Raw genomic sequence first — 23,467 nt, forward strand, 5'->3', positions numbered from 1 at the left:
CTGCAGAATTAAGTTGATGCTTTGTTTCATGTTATGTGAAATATTTATTTTGCAATATTTATTTTGTGTTTGATCTCAATAAAGTTTTAAAGTTAGACCAGTTAAAAATAGACCTACATGAGATCACTTGGCATGTAATTTCCATATTATTCATCCAAATTTAATTTATGTGGTTAAATATTTTTTAAAACATAAAAATTTGGATTAATTTTATATTTAATATTTAGAAAAATACAGGAATCAAACGTGCAACCAGTTAAGAATTGAACAACTTAATTAATTATAATTATTAATAATTAATTTTAAATTTTTGAAATTTAAAATTTAAATAATTAGAAATTAATTAATTAAATCTAATTAAAAACTATAAAAATCTTCTCCTTCTCTTTTATATTAACCTGTACACCCCAACAATAATACACACAAATTCTCTCTCTCACCGTCAAGTCTTCTCCACCCCTGCCTTTACATAAGACAACCTTAAGAAGTTTGCCGCCGACAAAGCCGTCGAGTACGTCAAGTTCGGCATGGTCCTCGGCCTTGGCACCGGCTCCACCGCCGCTTCGTCGTTGCCAAGCTTGGTCATCTCCTCTCCACTGGTCAACTCTCCAACATCATCGGCGTCCCTACCTCCAAGCGCACTAAGGAACAGGCACGTTCTTTTGGAATCTCGCTCTCTGTCCTCGACGACGATTCCCGCCTCGATCTCGTCATCGACGACGTCGATGAGGTGGACCCGACCTCAACCTTGTAAAAGGTCGCGGCGGCGATCTTCCCTGCTATAGGCCACCTTCGACAAGTTTATTATGGTGGTCGATGAAACAAAGCTCGTGTTAGGACTCGAATGAGCAACCTTGCGATGCCGATGAAGGTGGTGCAGTTTTGCAGAAAGTACAATCTGGTTCAGCTTTAGGAGTTGTTCAAGGAAGAAGAAGTGGTGGAGCACCGGATGTTTTTGAACAATTGCAAAAATATAAAAAAGCATCCATTTAATATGAAAAAAATATCCTAATATAATACTTAACAAAAGAAATGTCTAGCTATAGGCTTTAAAAAAATATATAATTTTTAAAAAATAGAAATATCCACATATGTAATACAAAAAATTCAAAAAATACATTAAAAAATATTTATTTAGTATGAAAAAGAAACATCATAATACTCAGCAAAAGAAACATCTATCTATATCAACTTATCTTTGTTAAGACGGGTTTCGAGATCCAATCCATTAGAAAGTTGGCAGAAGTTGGCTAGACTCTAGTTGGTTTTTTAGCAGAACTCTTTCCGCTACGTTACCAACATCATTTTCGCCAACTTCTGCCAACTCTTGTTTATGAGTGTGTTTAATGGAAGTGTCTTTGTGGATGTGTCTAATAAAAATGTCATTTTTATGGTTGTGTCTAATAGAAGTGTCTTTATAGATGTATTTTCTAAACGTGTTTCTTTATATATATATTTAAAATATAATAATTAATTATTGTTGGTAATAAGTTGATAAATAGTATATTGGTATCCTATCATTTTCTAATATTTTAGCCAAAAAGTGCTTTGCTACATAGTTGATAGAATTTCTCATGCATACACATATATATATAATACAGCATCTATCCATTCACTCAAAGTAGTACTTTGGTACAAGTGTAGAACTTAACAACCATAACAACTTTGTCGGACCAATTATTATTATTTCGTGAAATTCTTAAGTGGTATTGAAATAAGAAAAAGAAATGACTTAATACTTGGAAGTGTGAAGAAGTAGGCAACTAGGATGGTAGCAGCATTATTGTGATAGAATAGAAGCATACAAGTGCAGATGCAATGTTGTTGTATAATCTATAGGCTGCAAGCAAATTTAATTCGGTCACGAGTTATGTCTTTGAGTGAAGGGCAACCAGAGAGTGCCATTGTCATTTCAAGCTCATCTCTAAGCATCTTCAGCACTTTCCTCACACCAGCCTCACCATCCACAGCTAATGAGAACACCACTGCTCTTCCAATCTGAAATCAATTCTCATTCAACACATGTTCCTATATAACATCATAAGATACATTTTTCTTTTCATGAGAAATGCTATTTGTACACTAAAATCAGCCACTAAAATTAGTCACTAATATATTTGTGTATAAATATATGTGTAGTTTAATTTATTTTCAATGTGTATTTATATTCCAGCATGTATTTTATACTGGTGACCGACTTTAATGGCTGATTTTGGTGCACACATAGCATAACCCTTCTTTCATATACTTACAAATACACCACATGCTCCAAGAGCCAATGCTTTAAACACATCTGTCCCTCGCCGGATTCCACCGTCCACCAAAACAGGAACTCTTCCTTCTACAGCTTCCACTATCTGATCAAGCCATTTATTTGCTCATAGCGACTCAACAGAAATGGAAAACCACTCACTTTCCAGTTACAATTTACAACCAGAATACCTCTTCCAAAACCATAATTGTTGCGGGTACATAATCAAGTTGCCGAGCTCCATGATTGGAAACAATGATTCCTGCAGCTCCATTTTCTATAGCTAACCTTGCTGCATAATTAGCATGGGATGTGGAATTTCATTCAACATAGAAAAACAACAGATTAAAGTATTAAATTGGTCTTATAAGTTTGGGGCGTAATTCTGTTTTTGTTGTCATATTTGAATTAAAAAAAAGTTTCATTTAGTTTTAATGTAGTCTCATCCTACCACGATTAATTTTGTGTCTCTGGAGCTTGGACTTATTCTTTAGATTATCGATCTTGTACTATTGTCATGTAGGACATTTCGTTAATTATTTAACTTTGACTTTACGGTGGGACTACATTGAATCTAAATAAAACTTTTTCGGATTCAAATAGAACACTTTAAACTTTAAAAACTAAAACAGGATTACGCCCAAACGACTAATGTAATACTTTACCCAAAACAATATTAGCAAAGATCAATAGAAAGGGTCTGGTTCAGTATGCTTATTACCATCTACAGCAGTAAGTACACCCTTCACCAGAATTGGCAATGAAGTAATCGTTTGAAGCCATTTCACATCCTGTAACAAGTTTTTAAAACACTTCTATCGCATGCATTTGCCTCCAATGTAAAATATGTTAATAACAAATCACCTTCCAGTTAAGAGACGGGTCGATTTGGCCACGAGCATGAGAAATTTGAATAGAGCCACCAATCTGAAAGGTGATTCCAAAATAGATTAGATTATAGCAACAATATCATCAACATATTTGATTTCAAACTTGTTACTACCACACACCCCATCATTCTTCTCAAAATTCTTTAGTGTCAAATGTGGCGGCAATCTAAATCTGCATGAAACTCCATCAAACAAGGCAATCACATCTATATAATGAAAAAATGTACTAGTCATTGATTCTAAAAGATTGTTCCAGTTTACATATTTGTGAATGATTGATTGATTGCCAACCTGTTCTTGATATCATCCTCTTTACGACCAAGAAATGGACGGTCCACAGTGAGTACAATCCCCTTAAAACCAGCCTTTTCTGCTCGCTTCACAAGCTGTGCAGCTATATTCCTGTCTTTATATACCTAGAGATAGAGTAGGTAACAAAGAGAAGAATAAGCAGACATCAAAAGAGGAAAATGCACAGCACATTACAGCAAATGAAGCATTGAAAGAAGGGGAATACTCACATGATGACATCTTTATATGAAGATGACATTATGAATCTTTAGATAGTTAATCAAACATATTTAGTCAAACATATCAACTCATCCAATGGTTCATAATGCTATCTTTATGTGAAGATGTCATCATGGGAGTATCCACCTTAAAAGAAATCCACCGGATATTCTCTTAATTATACTCACATATAGTTGGAAAAAACGAATGCCAGGTCCTGTTGAAGCAACCTCCTCAATACTACAAGTACTCACTGTTGATAGTGTCTGCAACAAATATTATGAAAGTTAATAAGTGCCTAAAGTTGTAAGAAAGAAGCAAACATTTTGTTTGGAAAGAAAACCAAACAAACCATAATAGTGTCAGCTTCTGATGCAGCTCTAGCTGTTGCTAATTCTCCTGCATAAAGCTTTATATGAAGACACAAAGTACTAGTATCTATCTATCTGCAATAACAATATTACAAGAAGGAAAATCCTAGGGGGCTAGAAACTTTATTAAATTCTGATCAGCATATAACCAGCAAAAGAAAAGTGAATAATCCCACATCGTTGGATGAAATCTCACACTATTAAAAACATCATTGATGACTACTTGATGGCTACAAATCACAAAAGTTGCTAGCCCCATAGCACTCCTCTTACAAGAAGCAGAGTTTACCTTGAGGGTGTGCCATCTTTTGCATGCCTGTGGGTGCAATCATGATAGGCATTGAAATCTTGAACCCCAATATGCTTGTTGTCATGTCTACATTGCTTACATCTACAAGAATGTGTGGTCTCAACCTATTTTAAATAAAAAAAGACTCATCTGAGAAGATTGAAACTTGTGAATTAAAGCCAGGTTCAGGGGGAAATTGGATTACAGAATCCTTGAGAATGCATTTCGGTTCTCTTTCAAAGTCCACTGATCCTCTGCCCCGGATGCATAGTAATCATAAACCATCTTTGGCAGTTTTTCCCTTGCAATACCCTCATACTCGTTCACATTAGTTATCTGCTTCTTCATTCTCCCTGTATTAACAATACTAACCCTGAAATACAATTATTAACAACATGAATAAGCTCTAAATAACTTTTCATGCTAGAGCATAAAGAAGTTTGCAGAAAAGTTGTTTCAGAATTTCATATACTCAGATTATGCAAGGCTATCTACAACCAGATCTTAATGAAGTTTATTCAACATGTTATGCTACGATAATGCCTTACTTCGTTATAAATATATACTGATTAGAGAGAAATATTAGATGAAGCTGAAGAGAAGAAGACAATGCTGAAATAATAGTGAGGAAAGTAGATAATAATTCAGAGATAAAAGTGAATGAAGTCAAAGTATAATTTGCGTAAACAACTGAAACAGCAAGAGAAATAGTAGAAGAAAGTGGAAAGAAAGTATTACAAAGGGGAAAGGGACATGCACTGAAGAATTGGCTTGGGTGAATCTCATTGATTAGTCATTGAGATGAGGGAGGCTCTTTGATTTTTATCATTGATTAGTCATTGTTTAATATTTTGACTTTTCTCTAACAACATATACGTTTGGATACTCACATGATAATATCTTCATATGAAAATAGTATAAATTATTAAATAAATTAATATATTTGACTAAATATATTTGATTAACCATCTAAAAATTCACAATGTCATCTTTATATAAAAATGTCACCATCTAAGTATTTCTCCTAAAACAAAACTACTTAATTGTGCATTTAATTCAAAAAATATTTTTCATTATGTCTTGCATTGCCACCCTCTTTGCTTATCTATCTACTATTTATTATCTATTATATATTATTAAAATTAAATTTATTCAATTAATAACATAGCTGATGTGACATATATTTTAAGATATTTTTATTTATTTTATTTAAATATATTATTTATTTATTTATTTTAATTGAAATACATATCAAATTGTCAATGAGTTATAACTCAAATGGCATAATCTTTCTATACTCATTTAAGAGATTAAAAGATTGCGAGTTCAAGTCTCTTTATCTTTAATTAAAAAAAAATTACATATCAAAATATTTATGACTAAATTAATTATGACTAATTAATTATATTAATTATTTGATTTAATTGAAACAAATGAATTAATTTTATTTTAATTTGTATTAATTTTTTGTCTTATATATTTTAATTAATAATTTTTAAAAAGATTATAATTAATTATTTATTGAATTTAATTGAGATAAATATTAAATTATTTAATAATTTATTTGACCATATTAACTATAGTTAATTAATTTTATTAATTATTTGATTTGACTTATATAAATAAATTGATAATAGTTACAACAATTTGACATACAACACATTTACCATAAAGGCGGAAAAGTATATATCATACAAATGTCTGTAGACTAAGTTTTTCATACAATACGGTTCATCATAAATTACATTAGACATCTTGATCACATACTAATAGAGACTATATATATATTCTTAAGACTTAATATCAAACTCCGACTTCACAAAAGTCATTTTAAAACTGAAGTCGGCCTAACTTATACACAAAAGGTCATATCTCTTATAACAGTCTATTAAAAGTGAGGGAAAAGAAACTAAACTACTATCCTGTCTCTACTCTCCTAAAATCGTTGGACCTTATAGATGAGTAGTTTGGTCCTTTACGAGAGACCTTCATATTAGTCATGCTCAATGGCTTCTATCAACCTCTTTTGATGAGGAGACTTTGGGAGAATTAGATGATCATCGACTTGACCTCTAACCCATCAAAAAATGTTGCACCAAGAGGAATAGAGGACAGGAGTTTAGTTTTTTTTCTCTCGCCCTTAGTAGACTTTTATGAGAGATATAATCTTTTGTATATAAATTAGCCCGGCTCCCATCTAAGATAGCTTTTGTGAAGCCATAGTTTGATATTAAGTTTTAAGAGTCTGTATATATATGAGTCTTTAATAATAATATGTGTTCAAGAAATCTAATGTAATATATGATGAACCGTATTGTATAAAGAAACCTAGTCTACGGGTACTTATATATATATATATATACTCTTTCACTTTCATAGTGAATGTATTGTATGTCTAATTGTTATAAGGGATAAGTATTATTTCGATCCCTAACATTTAGGTTCAGAATTGAAGTCGTCCCTAACGTAATTTTTTATTTAGAATCGTCCTTAACGTTTTATTTCGTATGAAAGTCATCCTTTTTAATAAAATTTTTTATTTTATTACTAAATTACCCCTATTAATAAAAAAATTATAAAATTAAAAATAAAAAGAAAACGACACGAGAGGACAGGGGAGAAAGGAAAAGGAGAAAGGACGCAAGGGAGGGGGTAAGGAAAAGGGGAAAGGGAGAGGGGGAAGGGGGGAACAGCGCTGGCGAAGCTTGGAGCCGCCGTCGCGAGCCAAGGAGAGAGCTTCTGCTTTTTCACCGCCGCTCCTCCCTGCCCCGTTCTCACCGCTCCTCCTCACCGCATTCTCGCCGCTACTCTTTCCCATTTCTACTTCGGCCTCTGTTTCTGCTTCTGCTTCTGCTGCTTGCTTCGACTTCTGCTTCTTACTTCAGCTTCTGCTCCTTGTTTTGGCCTCTGCTTTTTGCTTCTGCTTGAGCTTCTGGTTGAGTTTCTGCTTCTGCTTCTTCTGCTTCTATGACTGCTTCTGCTTCTACTTTTAATTCATATTTTGATTTGTTATTTTCTGATTTTATTGTTATTGTGAGTTGATTTGGTTATTGAATTTGTTAAATTTGTATTGATTTGTTGAATTTGTGTTGATTTCATTGATGTTATTATTCTTGGTGGTGGAGGTAAAGAAGGTGGTGGTGGTGAAGAATATTTTTGTCCGAAAAAAAGTTAAAAGGACAATTTTAATACGAAATAAAATATTAAGGACGATTTTAAATAAAAAATTATGTTGGGGACGATTTCGATTCTGACCCTAAACGTTAGGAACCAAAACAATACTTATCCCTTGTTATAACTAGTATCAATAGACGGTTAACTCACTATTATAACATACGCTACATGCTCATATTAATATAACTAATATATCGTCTAGAGTTTTTAAGGTTGACTGAATGGTAACATTTGATGACTAACATTGGCTATAACATGCTGGAAGTTGGATCATTACAATTTTGATTTTAAACTTCAGAGTTTTATTCATTATTTATATTTTTTTATTTTAATATCAAATTTAAGATTTTTATTAATAGTTTCTTATAATTTATTGTCTAATAATTATATGTTCACCATTTATTATATGATAGTAAATATTTTTTAAATCTATTAAAAAATAAAATTTTATTTCTTCCTTTTTTTATTTTATCTATTTTTTGTGTTTCAAAATTTATTCACTATAAAAAATCATATATACTAAAAAAAATCTTATTTTTTACCAATTATTCTTTATTCGATAATATTTTTTTCTCCTATAATGCATTATTTTTACTCTTTGATTTTTTTCCTAAACTATAAAATATTATTATTCTTTATTGTACTCTATCTCTTCTATTTTTTTATTTTGTCCTTATTTATTTAAGTGTTTTTATAATTTTATGTTATAAATTTTATCATTTTTATCTCATACAAGTTAATTTTATCTTAATTCTTCATATGTTGAGTTTTCTCAATGTTTAAATTATATTACTTAAGTGCTTACTTTCATTTTTGATTTGAAAAATTAAACCATGAAATAACATCGATGAAGGTTGTTGCACGTCTTCTTTTTCTTTATCTTTTTGACTTAACTCCCTTTTGTAGGGATCATGATAATTATATATAATGGTACTTATGCATAAAGAGTAAGTATAAATTATATTCTATATTCTCTTAAAAAAACTTTTGTTAACTATCTTGAAATAGAAAAAAATATTGTGAAAAATTATTTTGGACCAATAAGTCTATTATTGTTGTGATAATATATTGTGTATTGATCTTATCTTTAATAGTTTTAGTATGTATTTAAACTAATAAAAAATATGAAACCATTTTTAAATACAAATAAAGCTACTTCAACTTAAGAATAAACAAAATATGTTGATAAATTTCAACAAATAACATAGTTCGCCGTATTATTTTGATTCTAAAAACAAATATGATATTAGAATATAAAATCTTATTACTGGAATATTGACATAACAGGTAAAAAACACTAGTAATGGTAGGGGAGGTACAGGACTTGTGGAAAAGAATGAAAGAAAATAACTTTTGCTAAGAAATTAACATTAAGAGAGTTTGTTCCTGCTGCCATTAGCAATCACAATGAAATGAATGAATTGAAGTAGTAATTATCCGGAAGCCCAAGCCCACTTGGTTAAAATGTGGTAACGAATTATGTGTCCAGACCAAAAAAAAAATTATGTGTTTGAGTGAAGGGCATCTGAAGCATGTGGATGTAGCATTTGTATGGAGCTTCCTATATAAATATAACATTATGATAATATATATATATATATATATATATATATATATATATATATATATCGAATGGTCATGACCATTACACCCTTAAATATTGATCCAACATGTCACCTAAACCATAACAACTAGAAGTCTAGAACTACTACTTGGTTTGCACCAGCATTCACTTCAATATTTATCAATTTCAGTTTCTTGATGAGTTGCAAAGCCAGAAATAATAAGTATGACACAGTTCCTTTTCCAAAGCCATACTATTACTATATTAGAAAAAGATGACGTGGACATGTTAGCATGAAAGTAGACCTCTGATTCAAGATCATAATTGTGTAAGCATCACCTTCCAGGTAAGAGAATATTAATAAATGATGAAGAAATAACATAACTATATACTTATAGTGGATTAAATTTAAACTGAACATTTTAATCACAAGTAAAAAAGAGGTGACAAGGTTGTTTTCTAGGGTCAGAGAAACTGAGGTTGCTTACAGGGATGACAATGACCACACCATCCCCCTCGTATTACTGGGAACATTCATTGAGGTTCTGGTTTTCTAGCTCATGGAATAACACAAACCGACAAGGCAAACATCCTCAGAAACTTACATGCTGCTATGTAACATCAGAGAGATTCAATTGGATGAGCAATCTGTCACTTTTTAATTTAGATGTGGAAGGAAGAATGGTGAAGGATATGAAGTGTATAGATGTTTTACGCAACTGTAGTGTCAGAAGCAAAAATTAAACCGTCTGATTTTTGGTACACAAATCGGAGGGTCCAATTACCTTTGCCAAAATTTAAATTTTCTCTTCCACACTAATCGGACTGTCCGATTAGTAAGCTTAATTTCTTTTACAAAGAAACTGGATGGTCCGATTTCTTTATCCCTTGTTTTAAAAAAAATTGTCCAACATCTATGTGTAACACCCACATTTTCCACAACAACGCACAACACACATGCTTCTCGTATCCAAAATAATGAGCCACAATCTATACTCTGAAATCTGAATTGACAAATATTAAAATATAGACTAAGCAATTAACTAATCCTAATTACACTTGATTTTGTCCTAGTTAGTTCTGTAACACAAGGGAAGAATAATAGTGCAAGCAGTTCTGGTTGTTATGACTTATTTCCCCCACCCACTGTTGCAGATACAGTATTCAATGTGTCAAAAGTTTGCAATTTGAAGGGAAAGATTGTGAATTTCCCATAAGATTCTCTCTCTACCAAAACAAGTTCTGAGGTGTGCATCTTTTTTATGTTGGCAGCAACAAGAGTGGTTGCAGGCATGCTTATTACTACTATCAGAACAGACAGTGCTTTTCCCCCCAAAGGCTGCCACAAACAATAACACTAGTCAGGCCAGGGATAGGACTTTGGACTTGAGACCCTTCTTTTCCCCATACATGCACATATTCAAATAGTAAAATTTCATAATTGCATCAAAATCCACTCTTAATTCAAGCCACAAGTAATTATACTCAGTGGACATCACTAACAAGGCCATTAACTATCCTATAATGAGATTAAGTTTCACTAACTATATATGGTAGATATGATGACTAAGACATTCTATAAATGTCAAATTTTTCTTAGATTAAATATCTAAATTTGTCCCAAACAAATTTTGGATAAAATGTTTTTGTCTCCAATTTTTATTATTTTAGAAGTCTCTAAAAATTATTTTGTAAGTTAGATTAATTCTTTTGTTGTTTTTTAATAAAATTTTTAATATTTGTGTTAAATAAATAAATTGATAAATTTATTATAAGAAAATTGAATCCAAAAAATATCATTATAAGATAAATTAATTTTTTTTTTAAATAAATTAATCCTCTCAAGAACTTCTAAATTAATGAAATTTTGTTAGAGACTAAAAATATTAAGTTTGGAGGCCAATTTATCTGTTTACTCATCTATAGGTAATTCCTTGAGTTTTCTTATAAGCCATAACATATTTTAGATTTATTTAACAAGTTATGATCATAATGCAAAAGTATAGAAAATTGAACAATTATATGCATAAATTTCCATTAAAACTCAAACTCAGATATGATGTAAAAGTACTACACATAAAAGTGAGTTAGAATACTAAATATGAAGGGTAGGTAAAAACTACATATAAATTTAATTCATCAATGTGACGAAAACAAATTAAAAGAGGTGAGGATAAAATTTAAAGCTAAGGTAAACAAGATAAGTTGTTGATCCAACCATGATGAGCTTGAATTTATGCTGCTTTGATACCAAGATGGCTTGATTCCTGCTGGATCTTCTAGTGGCCCTTGAGCAATGGATGTGCCATTTATTGTTCTCATGCTCATACAAGAGGGGATTTCCAAGTATGAAGAGAGGTTATTCTTGTTTTGCAGATCACTGATACATAGTTCATTGTTCCCTCTCACATCCAACCTTTCCCCAAGCTTTGCAATGAAGTCACCATTCAGCTCTAGAACACCATACAGCATGTTGTTGCTGATATTCAGTTGATCCAAGTTAGGAAGCAAGCCTAAATTTGATGGAACTTGTCCCGTTAGGCTATTGTTATCTAAGGATAGAGCTGAAAGGTTCTTCAATGCAGAGAAAGAATTGGGTATGGGACCAACCAAGCCACACCTTGAGAAACTCACTGATTTGAGCTTCAAAAGGCTTCCTATGAAGAATGGTATCCTTGCTTTGATGGGGTTGTCATCCATTATTAAATACTCTAAATTCTCCAAACCTGACAAGCTTTGAGGAATAGGACCAACAATGAAATTATGACTCAGATCAAGCAGCACTAACCTCTTGAGCATTCCCAAATCAAAGGGTATTCTATCATCAAGCCTATTTGAGCTCAAATCCATCTTCTGAAGTTGTTTAAGTTGTCCAAGGGAATGAGGAAGATTGCCTTCAATTCCATTGAAACTAATGTCCAAAATGGTCAGACTCTTCAACCCTCCTATTTCCAATGGGATTTGACCACTGAAGTTATTGTAACTGAGGTCAAGTTGCTCTAGACAAGGCAAAGAGCCAATCTTTCTTGGAATCTTTCCATGAAAGCTGTTCTGGGACAAGCTTAGGACCCTAAGAGAAGACACTTCAGCCAAACTTGAAGGTAGTTCTCCGTTGAGGGTTGGATTAGACTGCAAGGCAAGGTGTTCCAAGGAAGAGAAAGAACCAAACAGTGTTGATGGTAGAGTCACAGGTGAATCAACAAAACAGTTGAAGATTGAAAGAGTTTTCAAGTAACTCAGCTTGATCAAGGATTTGGATATGTATGCAGAAGATTTGCAAGGTGGTGAAACTATATCAGGACCAATGTGGATCTTTGTGATATGAAATATTGGATTCTGAGGGTCATCAGTGCTAACTTCACACTCAACACCAGGCCATGGAGTTTCAGTGCATGGTTGGGGATGTGCTTGTGACCATTCAGGATCATCAAGAAGAGCTTCCATCACTTCAAACAACCCCAACAACTCTTCCTCTTCCATTGCCATTGCCATCATTTCAGCTGAAAACAAAAGGAAGCATACAAGGAAGAGAGGCACGGATGCCATTTGAGAAAATGCCACAATGGTAGCCCCACAAATGGAATTTTGAAGACTGTAGATAGTAGATACTTTTGAAGGGTATTGGAAAGAAAAGGATCAAAATAAGGTTTTTCTTGAAGGGTGGTGGTGGCAAATGAGGAGAATGTAAAGGTAACGCTTAAGCATCTCATTTTTTTGTTGTGTCAGGAGTGAAGGATGCAAAGAAAGAAAGTTAGAGTGAGTATGACAGTGTTGTTGGTTTTGCATGAAAAAAGGAGTTAGTGTAAGGGAAAGAGACAAATGAATTTGCCATAAAAGGCAATGCAGATTTCACTGAACTGTTTTAAATGGTTAATTCAGAATAAATGTAACATTGATTAGACATCACTTTGTGGCTGATCTTCTGGGACAATGTTATTTCTTCTTCTTTTCTCACACTTCAATCCGTGAACTCAGCCAACAACCTTTTTCAGAATTTTATTTTTTTTCACTGTTCAACAAAATTCATTATTCACTATAATTTCTAAAAGTTTAAACCTTCACAACTAGTAGTAGTAACCTGTAAAGGTACCATTACCATTGATACCTTTTTTCTTAGGATTTTTTTATTTTAATATTGAAGACCAAATGGAATTTTACATTAATGTTATAAAAAATGGAGTTTTACAGTGTTTTAGAGGCGATGTTCTATATAAGCACAATACGCACAACACATATTGCACACAATATGCAATCTGTGTATTGTAATTTAATATTAAAATATTATAATAGTAGTCTGTGTATTATCTTTATAAATTAAAAAAGGGTAAAGTATTAAATTAGTTCCCTATATTTAGGCGTAATTCTATTTTGATTTTTAAAATTTAATGTGTCATATTTGAATCCAAAAAAGTTTTATTTTGCTTCAATTTAGTCCCACCGGATGTCAAAGATAAATAATTAACGAAATGTCCAATAAAGTCGATAATCTAGAGAATAAGTTTAAGCTCCAGAGGTACAAAATCAACTGTAGATGTATCAATACATTTATTAATTATTTTTTTATAATTAAAATGAAATATTTTCTATAAAACTATAAAAAATGTTAAATACATGTATTGATGCATCCACGGTTGATTTTGTGTCTTTGGAGCTTGTACTTATTCTCCAAATTATCAACCTTGTTCTTATACTGTTGCCATGTAAGACATTTTGTTAATTTTTTTTATCTTTGACCTCACGGTGGGACTAAATTGAAACTAAATGAAACTTTTTTGGATTCAAATAGAACACTTTAAACCTTAACGACCAAAACAGAATTACGGCCAAACGTAAAGGACTAATTTAGTACTTTACTCGTTAAAAAAAATTGATCTGACAATCTGCTATTTGCGAATTGTACAGCTCCCATAATTTTGCAAAACACTAATAACTTCCAATATTAAAGGATCTTATCCAATATCCAAAAAATGAACCTTTTTCTTATCCTAAACAAAACTCTCAATATTAATTTGAGTGTGTTGTGGGTTGGGTTATAGAACAACGAAGACCAAAGACATAATGGACAACTTGGATTGGTCCAACTACAACAACCCAAAAGAAAAAAAAAAGGAGGAGCTTAGCAAAAAGTACTTAATACTCAATCTTTTATTAACAACTATAAACCAATTACAGAGAAATATAGAAATTAAGAGAGGTAAAGAAAAATAAAGGAAAAACATTTGTCACATCCTTTAAATGACTTGTAGTAATGGAATCATTTGACCATGCAAAATGTGAAGGAGGGATAAAAAATAATTTTATAGTTAAAAAAAAAAACTAAAATAAAATTTTTAAAAGAAGGGCTAAATCAGATTTTATGTATAATAATGTTAGCAAAAAATTGATGGTGGAGAAGATCATTACCCCTTATCTTATATGAGAATCCACCTTGGCCTAGATTACTCAATTCTACCATGCATGCATGTTTAGCTTGTATCATTACTTTTATAATATTTAAATTGATCAATCACTTTTTTTTTTTTACTGAACATAACACAAAGAAAAAGATCTAAGAAAAAGAGTAGTACCCTCTCTAATAATAATGTCTAAATTATTAGGGGACAGTAATCACTTTAGATACACATGCTTGTTTAAAGCAGCAGTCTTAGCCATTAAATCAGCCGCTCTGTTTGCTGTGCGCTGGATGAGAACTAAAGTAGTTGTCCAATTGGTTGGAGCATCTCTTTGATTTTGTCAAGCAGATCAGAGTCATTCCTAAACATGCTGGTTGTGCCTCGCGAAACAAGAAGAAACGCATCAAGATTATCAGTTTCACAGATGACCTCTTTGCACTCGCAATCCCAAGCCGTAACAAGCCCTCTCCAAATAGCATGAAGCTCACAACAGAGAACACTAGAAAGAGGTATACTGGCAGAACAACCTTTTATCCAAATTCCCATGCTGTCTCTAATAATACATCCAAATCCAGCTAATTGCTCATTTTCAAAAACGCTTGCATCGCAGTTCACTTTACAAACATTCATTGGAGGTAGTTCCCAACTATATTTCAAAGAAGAAGGTATAATATATTTTTTGTTGGTAACAACATTAGAGAAATCTCGAGTAGCATGTTTAACCAAGTAAACAATTTTCTCCTTACTCCATGGATCATCTTGATGGAAGATGTCATTGTTCCTATCCCTCCAAATCCACCAAAAGGCCGCTGCAAAGAGAAACTCATTTTTGTTGAGGTTAGAACGAATCCAAGACACAAAATCCAAACTAGAGTCCTCAGCGGTCATTCCCAAATTTAAGCTAATCCAAATCTGACGAGCTTTTTGACAAGTCCTAAAGCAGTGGTTAATATCCTCTTGAGCAAGATAACATCTCTGACAAAAATCAGAAATAGCAAGACCTCTTTGAAAGCGGTAACTAGCTGTGGAAACTCCGTTATTGAGGCAAAGTCAGAGCAGACACTTTATCTTCTCCGGTATTCTCAAGCGCCAAAGTCAAAGCCAATTTTCATTATCATTCCAGTCAAATTTCTTCTTCAATAGCCATTCATACCCGCTTTTAGTCGAGTAGGTGAGAGTATTTGAGTTTGTCCAAAACTAACCTGTTTTATCTCCTGCCTGCTTGATAGGATCAAAGAGCATCAAATCAAGTTTAACTTCTTCCGAAATAATTGTGCAAAGAATATCCTACCGCCAATACCCATGGTGCCAGACATCTTCTAACTTCAAGTGAGAATAAAAAATGTGCACAAAAGGAACCAAAGGAGCTAGCGTCTATTGCCTAATTTAAATTGATCAATCACTTTGTTATGTTATGTTTATCTTTTTATTATTGATTACTAGCGTCTATTGCCTAATTTTTATCTATTTTTAAGTATCAATATAATTATTAAATTAAAATATTAAATTTATTATAGATTATTACATAACATGTAATAATCTTTGTTTAGTCATATTTTAGTAAATCATATTCTTTAGGTGGTTTAGATATTATATTCCACAATTAAAAAAGAAAAAAACTATAGTTCAGTGATTAAGAAACAGGTAGAACATTGAAAGGGATAATTAATTAAATTGCATAATCTAAATATATCATATTCGATTTTCTTTGTATAAATATTTTATGAGAAAGTATAGGGAGTTAATGGAATATCTGTACAATATGTACAATGAGAATTTAGGGATGTTCGATTCAGTAGGATATCAAATGTTTATTATTTTTGGTATTTAAATGGTTATTCTGGATAGTATGAGTGTATTGTGTTTGAGAAATTAGTAGAATTTTACTTTAGATGTTCATTTTCTAACTCATAATAAACCAAATAAATAATCTATTATACACACATTATACAAATATTCTATTAATTCCATAACGAATACTTTATGAACTCCCTAACGAGATTTTAATAATAAATATTAATGATTATTGTATGTAATTAAGCAGAATAATACACAGCAAAAATATTAAATATGGAATAGTCATTTGGTTTTTTAGGGTACCAAAAACCAAATTGTCCTTGTTAATTAATGAAGACAAAGAACTTTATCAAGGATGAGACATAATAATAAAATTCATATAATATAGATAATAATCTAATCGAAATCATATTAATGATGAAAAGACTACACTCAAACAATATTAATTCGATGAGACGTAGATTTTTCCTACAACAAAACCGCTAATTTTAAGGACCCCCAACCTTAGTTTGTGAGCCCCCTTAGCTTGTTCACCGAAATTGATTCATTGAATTCCAAGCTAAGCAAAGTTACCAACCCTAAATATCTGGATCCAATTAATTAAGAGCAATGCTAGGGGGCAGCAATTTTTATGATTGTTAGCCATTAACTAGCCATTAATGATGATTTGATGGTGTGAGATTGGTGTGAAATTTCATCCAATGGCTCACCTTCCTCTGCTGGTTATATGCTGGCCAAAATTCAATAAAACTGCTGGCCCCTAGACTTTTCCATTAATTAATTATACTAGCTATATAAATGGTACGCACCACTATTTTATTTCGGTTCCATTTCATTTGTCACTTTAACTATATGCATATTTTTTTCTACGGAGAAAGACTTGAACTTGTAACTTTTTAAATGAGTATAGAAAGACGATTTCATTTGAGTTATAATTCATTGACTTAACTATGTACATATTTATAATTAAGTTGGGTTGGTCTAGTGGTTAACTCACTAGTCTGCTTAAGTAAGTGTCGAAGGTTCAAATTCCGCCTTGTGCATGTAGTAGTTCATTGGCTAGCGACAAACCATTAAATGAAACTCAGTACCACGACGGATTAGTCATTATCCTATCGGACTAAGGGACACTGTAGGAAACAAAAAAAATTTACCAACAATAATATTCAAATGTGAAATAATCTTAAAATAGTTGCACCCTAAAGTTCTTCAAAAATACTAATAGTAAATTAAAATTCTCATTATTATTGTGTTATTTTCTTATACTTCTCACAGTATTTCATATATTTATATATCATATAGTTTAGCGAGGCAAGGTAATTAAACCACAAATACAAATGATGATGATGATGATGATGATGATGATAGGGTAAACATGAACGAGACAAAGGAAACTTGATCGTTATCGGTTGTTCATGTAGTGTTCCTCTCATTACTACAAAACCCTATTCCAAGGGGGTTTTATAATGAACATATAATCTTTTAGCTGATATGAAGATCACGCAAGAAAGTGATAATTATCCAATTCTAAAATGACAACTTCTTTTTCCATTCTTGTATCCCACCAATTCTTGTTCCCTCTTTATCGTAAATAAATGAATTTTTTTTATGACCAACTTCATCAATCAATCTAATTATTATAAGCATTTTCAAAATTAATCAAGAGCATATCATGGCAGAATTAAGGTGAAGTTATATAGGCATTAGGCTACGAATACATAAGCTTATAAAATGATGAACCAACCCCATCTCTGCCGTCAAAAATTATTTTAATATAACAAATATCTCGTTATTGTATTCATCATTATTGTTACATTGATTCTGGATCAAAATTGAAATATTATGTGCGCCACACAATCCTACGTCACCATCTTAGAATTGGCTATAATTATATAATAAAATCTAAACATGATTAGATTAGTGCCACACACGATTGAAAAAGACCAAGCTAATTGAATTGGGACCCAAATTTCAGAGAGGCTGCACAAGTAGAATTTGCCACTTGTTCAATATGTCATGGCCTAAAGGTTTCATGATACATGTGTTAAACTTGGAGCATTACACAAATGAAAAGAGTAGTTAGAGATGGCCCCACAAAACGATGAAGGTATATGTAGTAAAAACAGTTATGTGTCGCATTATTATTGAACATATTAATGAATCGATTATCTTTAAATTTTTTAACAAATTAAAATAAAATCAATTTTTTTATAACAATAACCATAAATCTAATTGTTATCAAATTCGATCGAATCGACCAATTTACATAATCTACTAGATCGTAGTTTTTTTTTTTAAATAAAAATCAGGAATATATTTGTCCTTTTATCAAAAAATTTAAACATGATTCGATTTAAATTATGTAAATCGATCGGATCAAATCGGGTCTAATAATTATAATACGTACAATTAGGTTTATTATTGTTACAATAATAAACCGATTTTGTTCTGATTTATTAAAAAATAAATTATTAACCGATTCAATAAAAATGTATAATAATATCATAACACATATAAACATGTTTAAAAAAGGACATTTTTAGTATTTTTATCGAAATGGTCTCCATCAATTAATTTGATTATTTAACTAAGAGGCGTTTAATTTGTTTCAATGATATAAAAATTAATATATATTAATAATTTCAAGGAATACTTTTAAGATTCTTGAAAACAAGTTAAAAAATTTTGGTTTATTATATAATATGAAGTCTTCTCAATATATATAATTATATGTTATCTATTGTTATTATTGGAAAATTTTTAATAAGCTTACATCCAAAACCTTATTATCGTATCATGAAATAAGGTTTTTAAGTACATTAGATTAGTCTGAGACAATTTTTTTTATAATATATATAGAGTAAAGTATCGTTTTTGTCCCCAACGTTTGGGGTAAATTCTATTTGTGTCCCTAACGTTTAAATGAAAAATTGGATCTCTAATGTTTGTAAGAGTGATTCAATGTTATCCTGCCGTCAATTACACATCATGAACACTTTAGTTTGAGTTTTAAAAATCTCTTCTTGAAGTTAGAATACAAATGTCTGGGATAGAATCGATTATCCACTTTGAAAAATAGCTCATCAAAAGTTAAAATTAATTTCTACAACATTTACATAATTCACTTTTCTAGGAACATAATTGAATCTAAACACAAATAATGAGTATAATATTAAAATCGAACACATCCAAGTGAGACCTAATTGAAAATGAATACATCAAAGTGAGAATAATTAAAAAATATAATCTAATTTATTAGTATAATTGATAATAGGATAACATTGAATCACTTTTATAAACATTAGAGATACAAATATGATGATTTAAATGTTAGGAACATAAATAGAACCTATCCCAAACGTTAAGGACAAAAACGATACTTTACTCTATAATATAATAAACCCTAAACATAAGTGGTTGAAGTAAGGAGCGAGGGAAAAAAGGAATAAAAACCAAAGGACCCACAAGCACCATTATTATGGTATTAATTATATGTTGTGCCTAAGATTCAGCAAAGAGTAACGCAGACTTTTGCATTGATGATTTCTTGTCTTTGGTTGTGTGATTTTGGTTTTTATTTGTTCAATAATTTAACAAAGATATACAGCTAGCTAGACAGAAGCTATAACTAGTCATGTTGTTAATCATTCAAAGAAAACTTGAAATTTTTCGTTTCATCGCACAAGTGTCCATGTACCTCTCTCAAATTCACACGCGTTTATACATTTGGTTCAATCATATTTCGTTTCACTTTCAACATAGCCACAAGTTACTCTATATATAACAGAACATACATGCTTAGGAAATAGTCTTATTTTTATATATTTTCTTTTAATAATAGAATATTGGGCCACACATTTTATATTAATAATAATACTTTGTATATATGAAAACCAAAACAAACCTCAGGAGTAATGTTAAATGCATTGCACTTATATATATTTAGACTTACAGTGATTTTTAACCGTTGATCTTAATTATAATTAAGATCAACGGTTAAAAATCACTAAAACACTAGTACGACGATACACTTTAAAATTTTCCGAATGTTTATATCCTAGGGGAAAAAAATTAACACTAAGAAGGTTTCTCAATTGTGCCAATAGCATGCAAAAGTTTAGAAATACCACTTTAAAACAAAATAAAATAAAATTTTACATTAACCTCTATAGGAATATTGTTACACAATATTTTAATTGATATATAGTTTGCTAATAATATATATTTGAGGGGAATAATGCTAGAAGTTTATAGAAATGTATGTATGTAAGCTTTAATTTAATTTCATGTTTAGGGACAATTAACAAAATAGGAATATTGCACTGCCATTTCTATCCTTATTATTTAAGTTCGCTATTAGCTAGCTCTCTTTAAATTTGTAAACGAATTTATTCACAAACTTTAATTTAATCACATTATACAGATTTAAGAAGAATATAGTATGTAAACTATTGATCAATTGTACATTATATTAATTTTGATATAATTATGATAAAAGCTACGTAATTATTTTGAAGGTGTTTGCTAAATTAAATGATTCTATATAATATATATATTCTGTTAAACTAAATAAAAATAGAAAACAAGGATACTTATAGAGAGTACTGTATAGTCGTTGTCCAAAAATGGTTTTCATTATATATATAGTACAATAATTGAGCAAAAGATTTGAAATCAATCTTTTCCAAGTACAGATTCTAGAGATTTCGAAAAGGTATATACTTCCCTAGAAAGAGTACCACTACGCCTATCATTAAGGTTTCTGTTTATTCTAATGTTTGAGAAGGGTTACGGTCCATGCAATTGCAATGAAACAAGTAACTTAATCTTAACTTAATAACATACATATATAGAGATCGACATTTCAGCATGCCGTATACAAATGGGGTTTGATACTTTGAGTTTGATGGCACGCACATGATTGTGTTCCATCAATTATTTATTATTATATGTTAAATTCAAACTATTTATTCAATTCTTATACTTTATAATAATCACTAATCAGTAATTAGGCGCTGAATGAAGATTACTATGTGGACAATTTGCTACGTGTTTGAACAATGCCAATTTATCATGACGTTTAAGATCTTTTGACTTTCCCTCCTTTCTTCCCTTTTCATTTTCATGCATAATAATTTTTAACTTGCATACCTATCATTGTAAATAAATTAAAATAACAAGCGGAAAATGAATCCAACACAACACACACCAAAATGTCTTTTGTTTAGTGTTCACTCCCTCATTCCACCTAATAATTTTCTCCTCTCTCGAATCTCGTGAATGAATCTTACTAAGTGCATGACTTTTTTAAAAAAAATGAGATTACATCTAAATATGAGAATAAAAAACTAAATAAATTTAACGACGATTGGAATAAAACTGCCGCTAAAAATAAATATTAGTTTAGTAATTATGTGTATAATTTTGTTATATTTAGTAGCAATTGATTCTAACTGTCGTTAAATATGAAATTGATAGCAATTCCAATGATTAACCGCTGCATTAACCACTGCTATTTTTCATTCAACAACGAATTTCTATAACTGTCGTAAACCGATCGCCGTTATCTACTAAAATTGTTGTAGTGTTATTTTTATTTCCGCGATATAATTAGCCCATAGATTTGTCTATGATAGAAAAAGTAAAATAATTATAAGATAGTAATATATATATATATATATCATCATATTATATACGTGGCGTATCATGCATCATGAATCCATATATCATATTGATTCGTAAGAAAAATACAAGGACTACCAAGGAAGCAAAGATTCAACACAAATACATACATCAAACAGTTTTAATTTAATGTACAAAATATTAGCTGGCACATTTGTGTTCAATATTTAGTATCATTAAATTAAATGATGAGATAGAGACCTTGCCACATAGGCACATATTGAGAATAATAGAGAGAGGGGCATGCTTGTAATTGTGCAATATCAATCATTTGCATCCTAATCATCAATCATACCCATATATAAAGGGCCCATGTGATTCATTTAGAAACTCCCCACCAAAATCACATTAACAAAAAACAAACACATACATACACATTCTCTCTCTCTCACATAAACTATACTATATACACTATGGCCAAACCATATCTTGAGGAAGATTATAATTATGATTGCATGAAACATTACAAACCAAAACCTCGTCACTATGCCCAAAAACAACAACATAGGAAAGCAAAGAATTTGAATTTATCTTTCTTTGCTTCTATATTTTCCCTTTTCATATACATATCCATCTTTTATATCTTCAACCTTTCTCCCTATGATCTATTGAACAACAATATCTTTTGGTTCTTCATGTCAAACACCTTAATCCTCATCATAGCTGCTGACTATGGAGCATTCTCTTCATCAAAAAAGAAGCAAGATCATCAAATTTATGAAGAATATGTAAAACATAGCCAGCAGCAAGAAGCAAGAAGCTATGAAGCTGATAAACAATGTATTAATATTAGTCCCAAAGAAACTGTGGATGACGAGAAGAAGAACAAGAAGGAAATTATCATTAATCATCATCATGATGATAATGAGATTACACAAGAACGTGTGTTGGAAATTGTAGCATACAATGAACCAAAGAAGAAGAAGCCTAGTGAAGAAGGCTCCAATAACAAGAATGAGAAAAACACTAAGCCTCTATTTCCATTGCATGGTGATGAAGAAGATGAGAAAGAAGTTGGTATTGGAAGGAGTTACTATAAGAGAAGTAAATCGGAGAGAGGTCATAGAACTAAGCGTGTTGTGATTGATGAGAGTAAGAACAGCAGTGTGAGGATTAGGAGGTCAGGGAGTGAAGGAGCAAAAGTTGAAGAAGAAGAAGAAGACAAAGAAAATGATGAGTTTTCTAAAATGTCAAATGAGGATCTTAATAGGAGGGTTGAAGAGTTTATTCAGAAATTCAATAAACAAATTAGACTTCAGGCAGCAGCTAGAAATAATACATAATTAGATATATAATAAGGTATTATATATAGACATGTAATGTATGGGAAGGTGATATGCCAGGAAATTTTGCTATATCTTGTGTTTAGCTTGTGCTTATTTTGAATGGTGCATTTTCATCTTACCAAACAGATCGTGCATTTTACTCTTTAGATTAAATTACATCATAGTCTTATGATTTTTTATCGGTAGAAACTCAGGTGCAGTCGACTTTACGTGAAGTTAATATCTAAGAGTCGTTAGATGATTTGACTAATTTGACTAGA

At 31.1% G+C, this 23,467-nt stretch overlaps 3 protein-coding genes across 5 annotated transcripts; 1 reads left to right on the forward strand and 2 right to left on the reverse strand.

Annotated features, from left to right (window-relative positions):
- Positions 1 to 1,591: 1,591 nt before the first annotated feature.
- LOC130955620 (glycolate oxidase-like) lies at positions 1,592 to 5,091 on the reverse strand. Of its 3 annotated transcripts, none has more exons than XM_057882520.1 (12): positions 5,050 to 5,091; positions 4,517 to 4,684; positions 4,312 to 4,436; positions 4,004 to 4,050; positions 3,840 to 3,917; positions 3,433 to 3,557; positions 3,262 to 3,313; positions 3,116 to 3,178; positions 2,973 to 3,042; positions 2,443 to 2,543; positions 2,253 to 2,357; positions 1,592 to 1,998 (listed from the first exon to the last, which is right to left on the reverse strand). In XM_057882520.1, exons 1-12 carry the CDS (start codon positions 5,064 to 5,066, stop codon positions 1,834 to 1,836), a joined length of 1,116 nt encoding a protein of 371 aa, XP_057738503.1. In that variant the 5' UTR covers positions 5,067 to 5,091; the 3' UTR covers positions 1,592 to 1,833. The 3 variants fall into 3 exon arrangements, with proteins under 3 accessions (XP_057738503.1, XP_057738504.1, XP_057738505.1); XM_057882521.1 differs by lacking the exon at positions 5,050 to 5,091 and adding an exon at positions 4,860 to 4,996; XM_057882522.1 differs by lacking the exon at positions 5,050 to 5,091 and adding an exon at positions 4,784 to 4,955.
- Positions 5,092 to 11,188: 6,097 nt separating this feature from the next.
- On the reverse strand, positions 11,189 to 12,541 carry LOC130955341 (receptor like protein 29-like). Its single transcript, XM_057882180.1, has one exon. It carries the CDS (start codon positions 12,539 to 12,541, stop codon positions 11,189 to 11,191), a length of 1,353 nt encoding a protein of 450 aa, XP_057738163.1.
- A 9,724-nt stretch (positions 12,542 to 22,265) lies between these two features.
- Positions 22,266 to 23,291, forward strand: LOC130957917 (uncharacterized). Its single transcript, XM_057884765.1, has one exon. The coding sequence runs from the start codon at positions 22,335 to 22,337 to the stop codon at positions 23,202 to 23,204; it is 870 nt and encodes a 289-aa protein (XP_057740748.1). The 5' UTR covers positions 22,266 to 22,334; the 3' UTR covers positions 23,205 to 23,291.
- The last annotated feature ends 176 nt before the right edge of the window (positions 23,292 to 23,467 follow it).

The sequence above is a fragment of the Arachis stenosperma genome, chromosome 10 (genome assembly GCF_014773155.1).
Source record: "Arachis stenosperma cultivar V10309 chromosome 10, arast.V10309.gnm1.PFL2, whole genome shotgun sequence".
In the NCBI taxonomy this organism is placed as follows: Eukaryota; Viridiplantae; Streptophyta; class Magnoliopsida; order Fabales; family Fabaceae; genus Arachis; species Arachis stenosperma.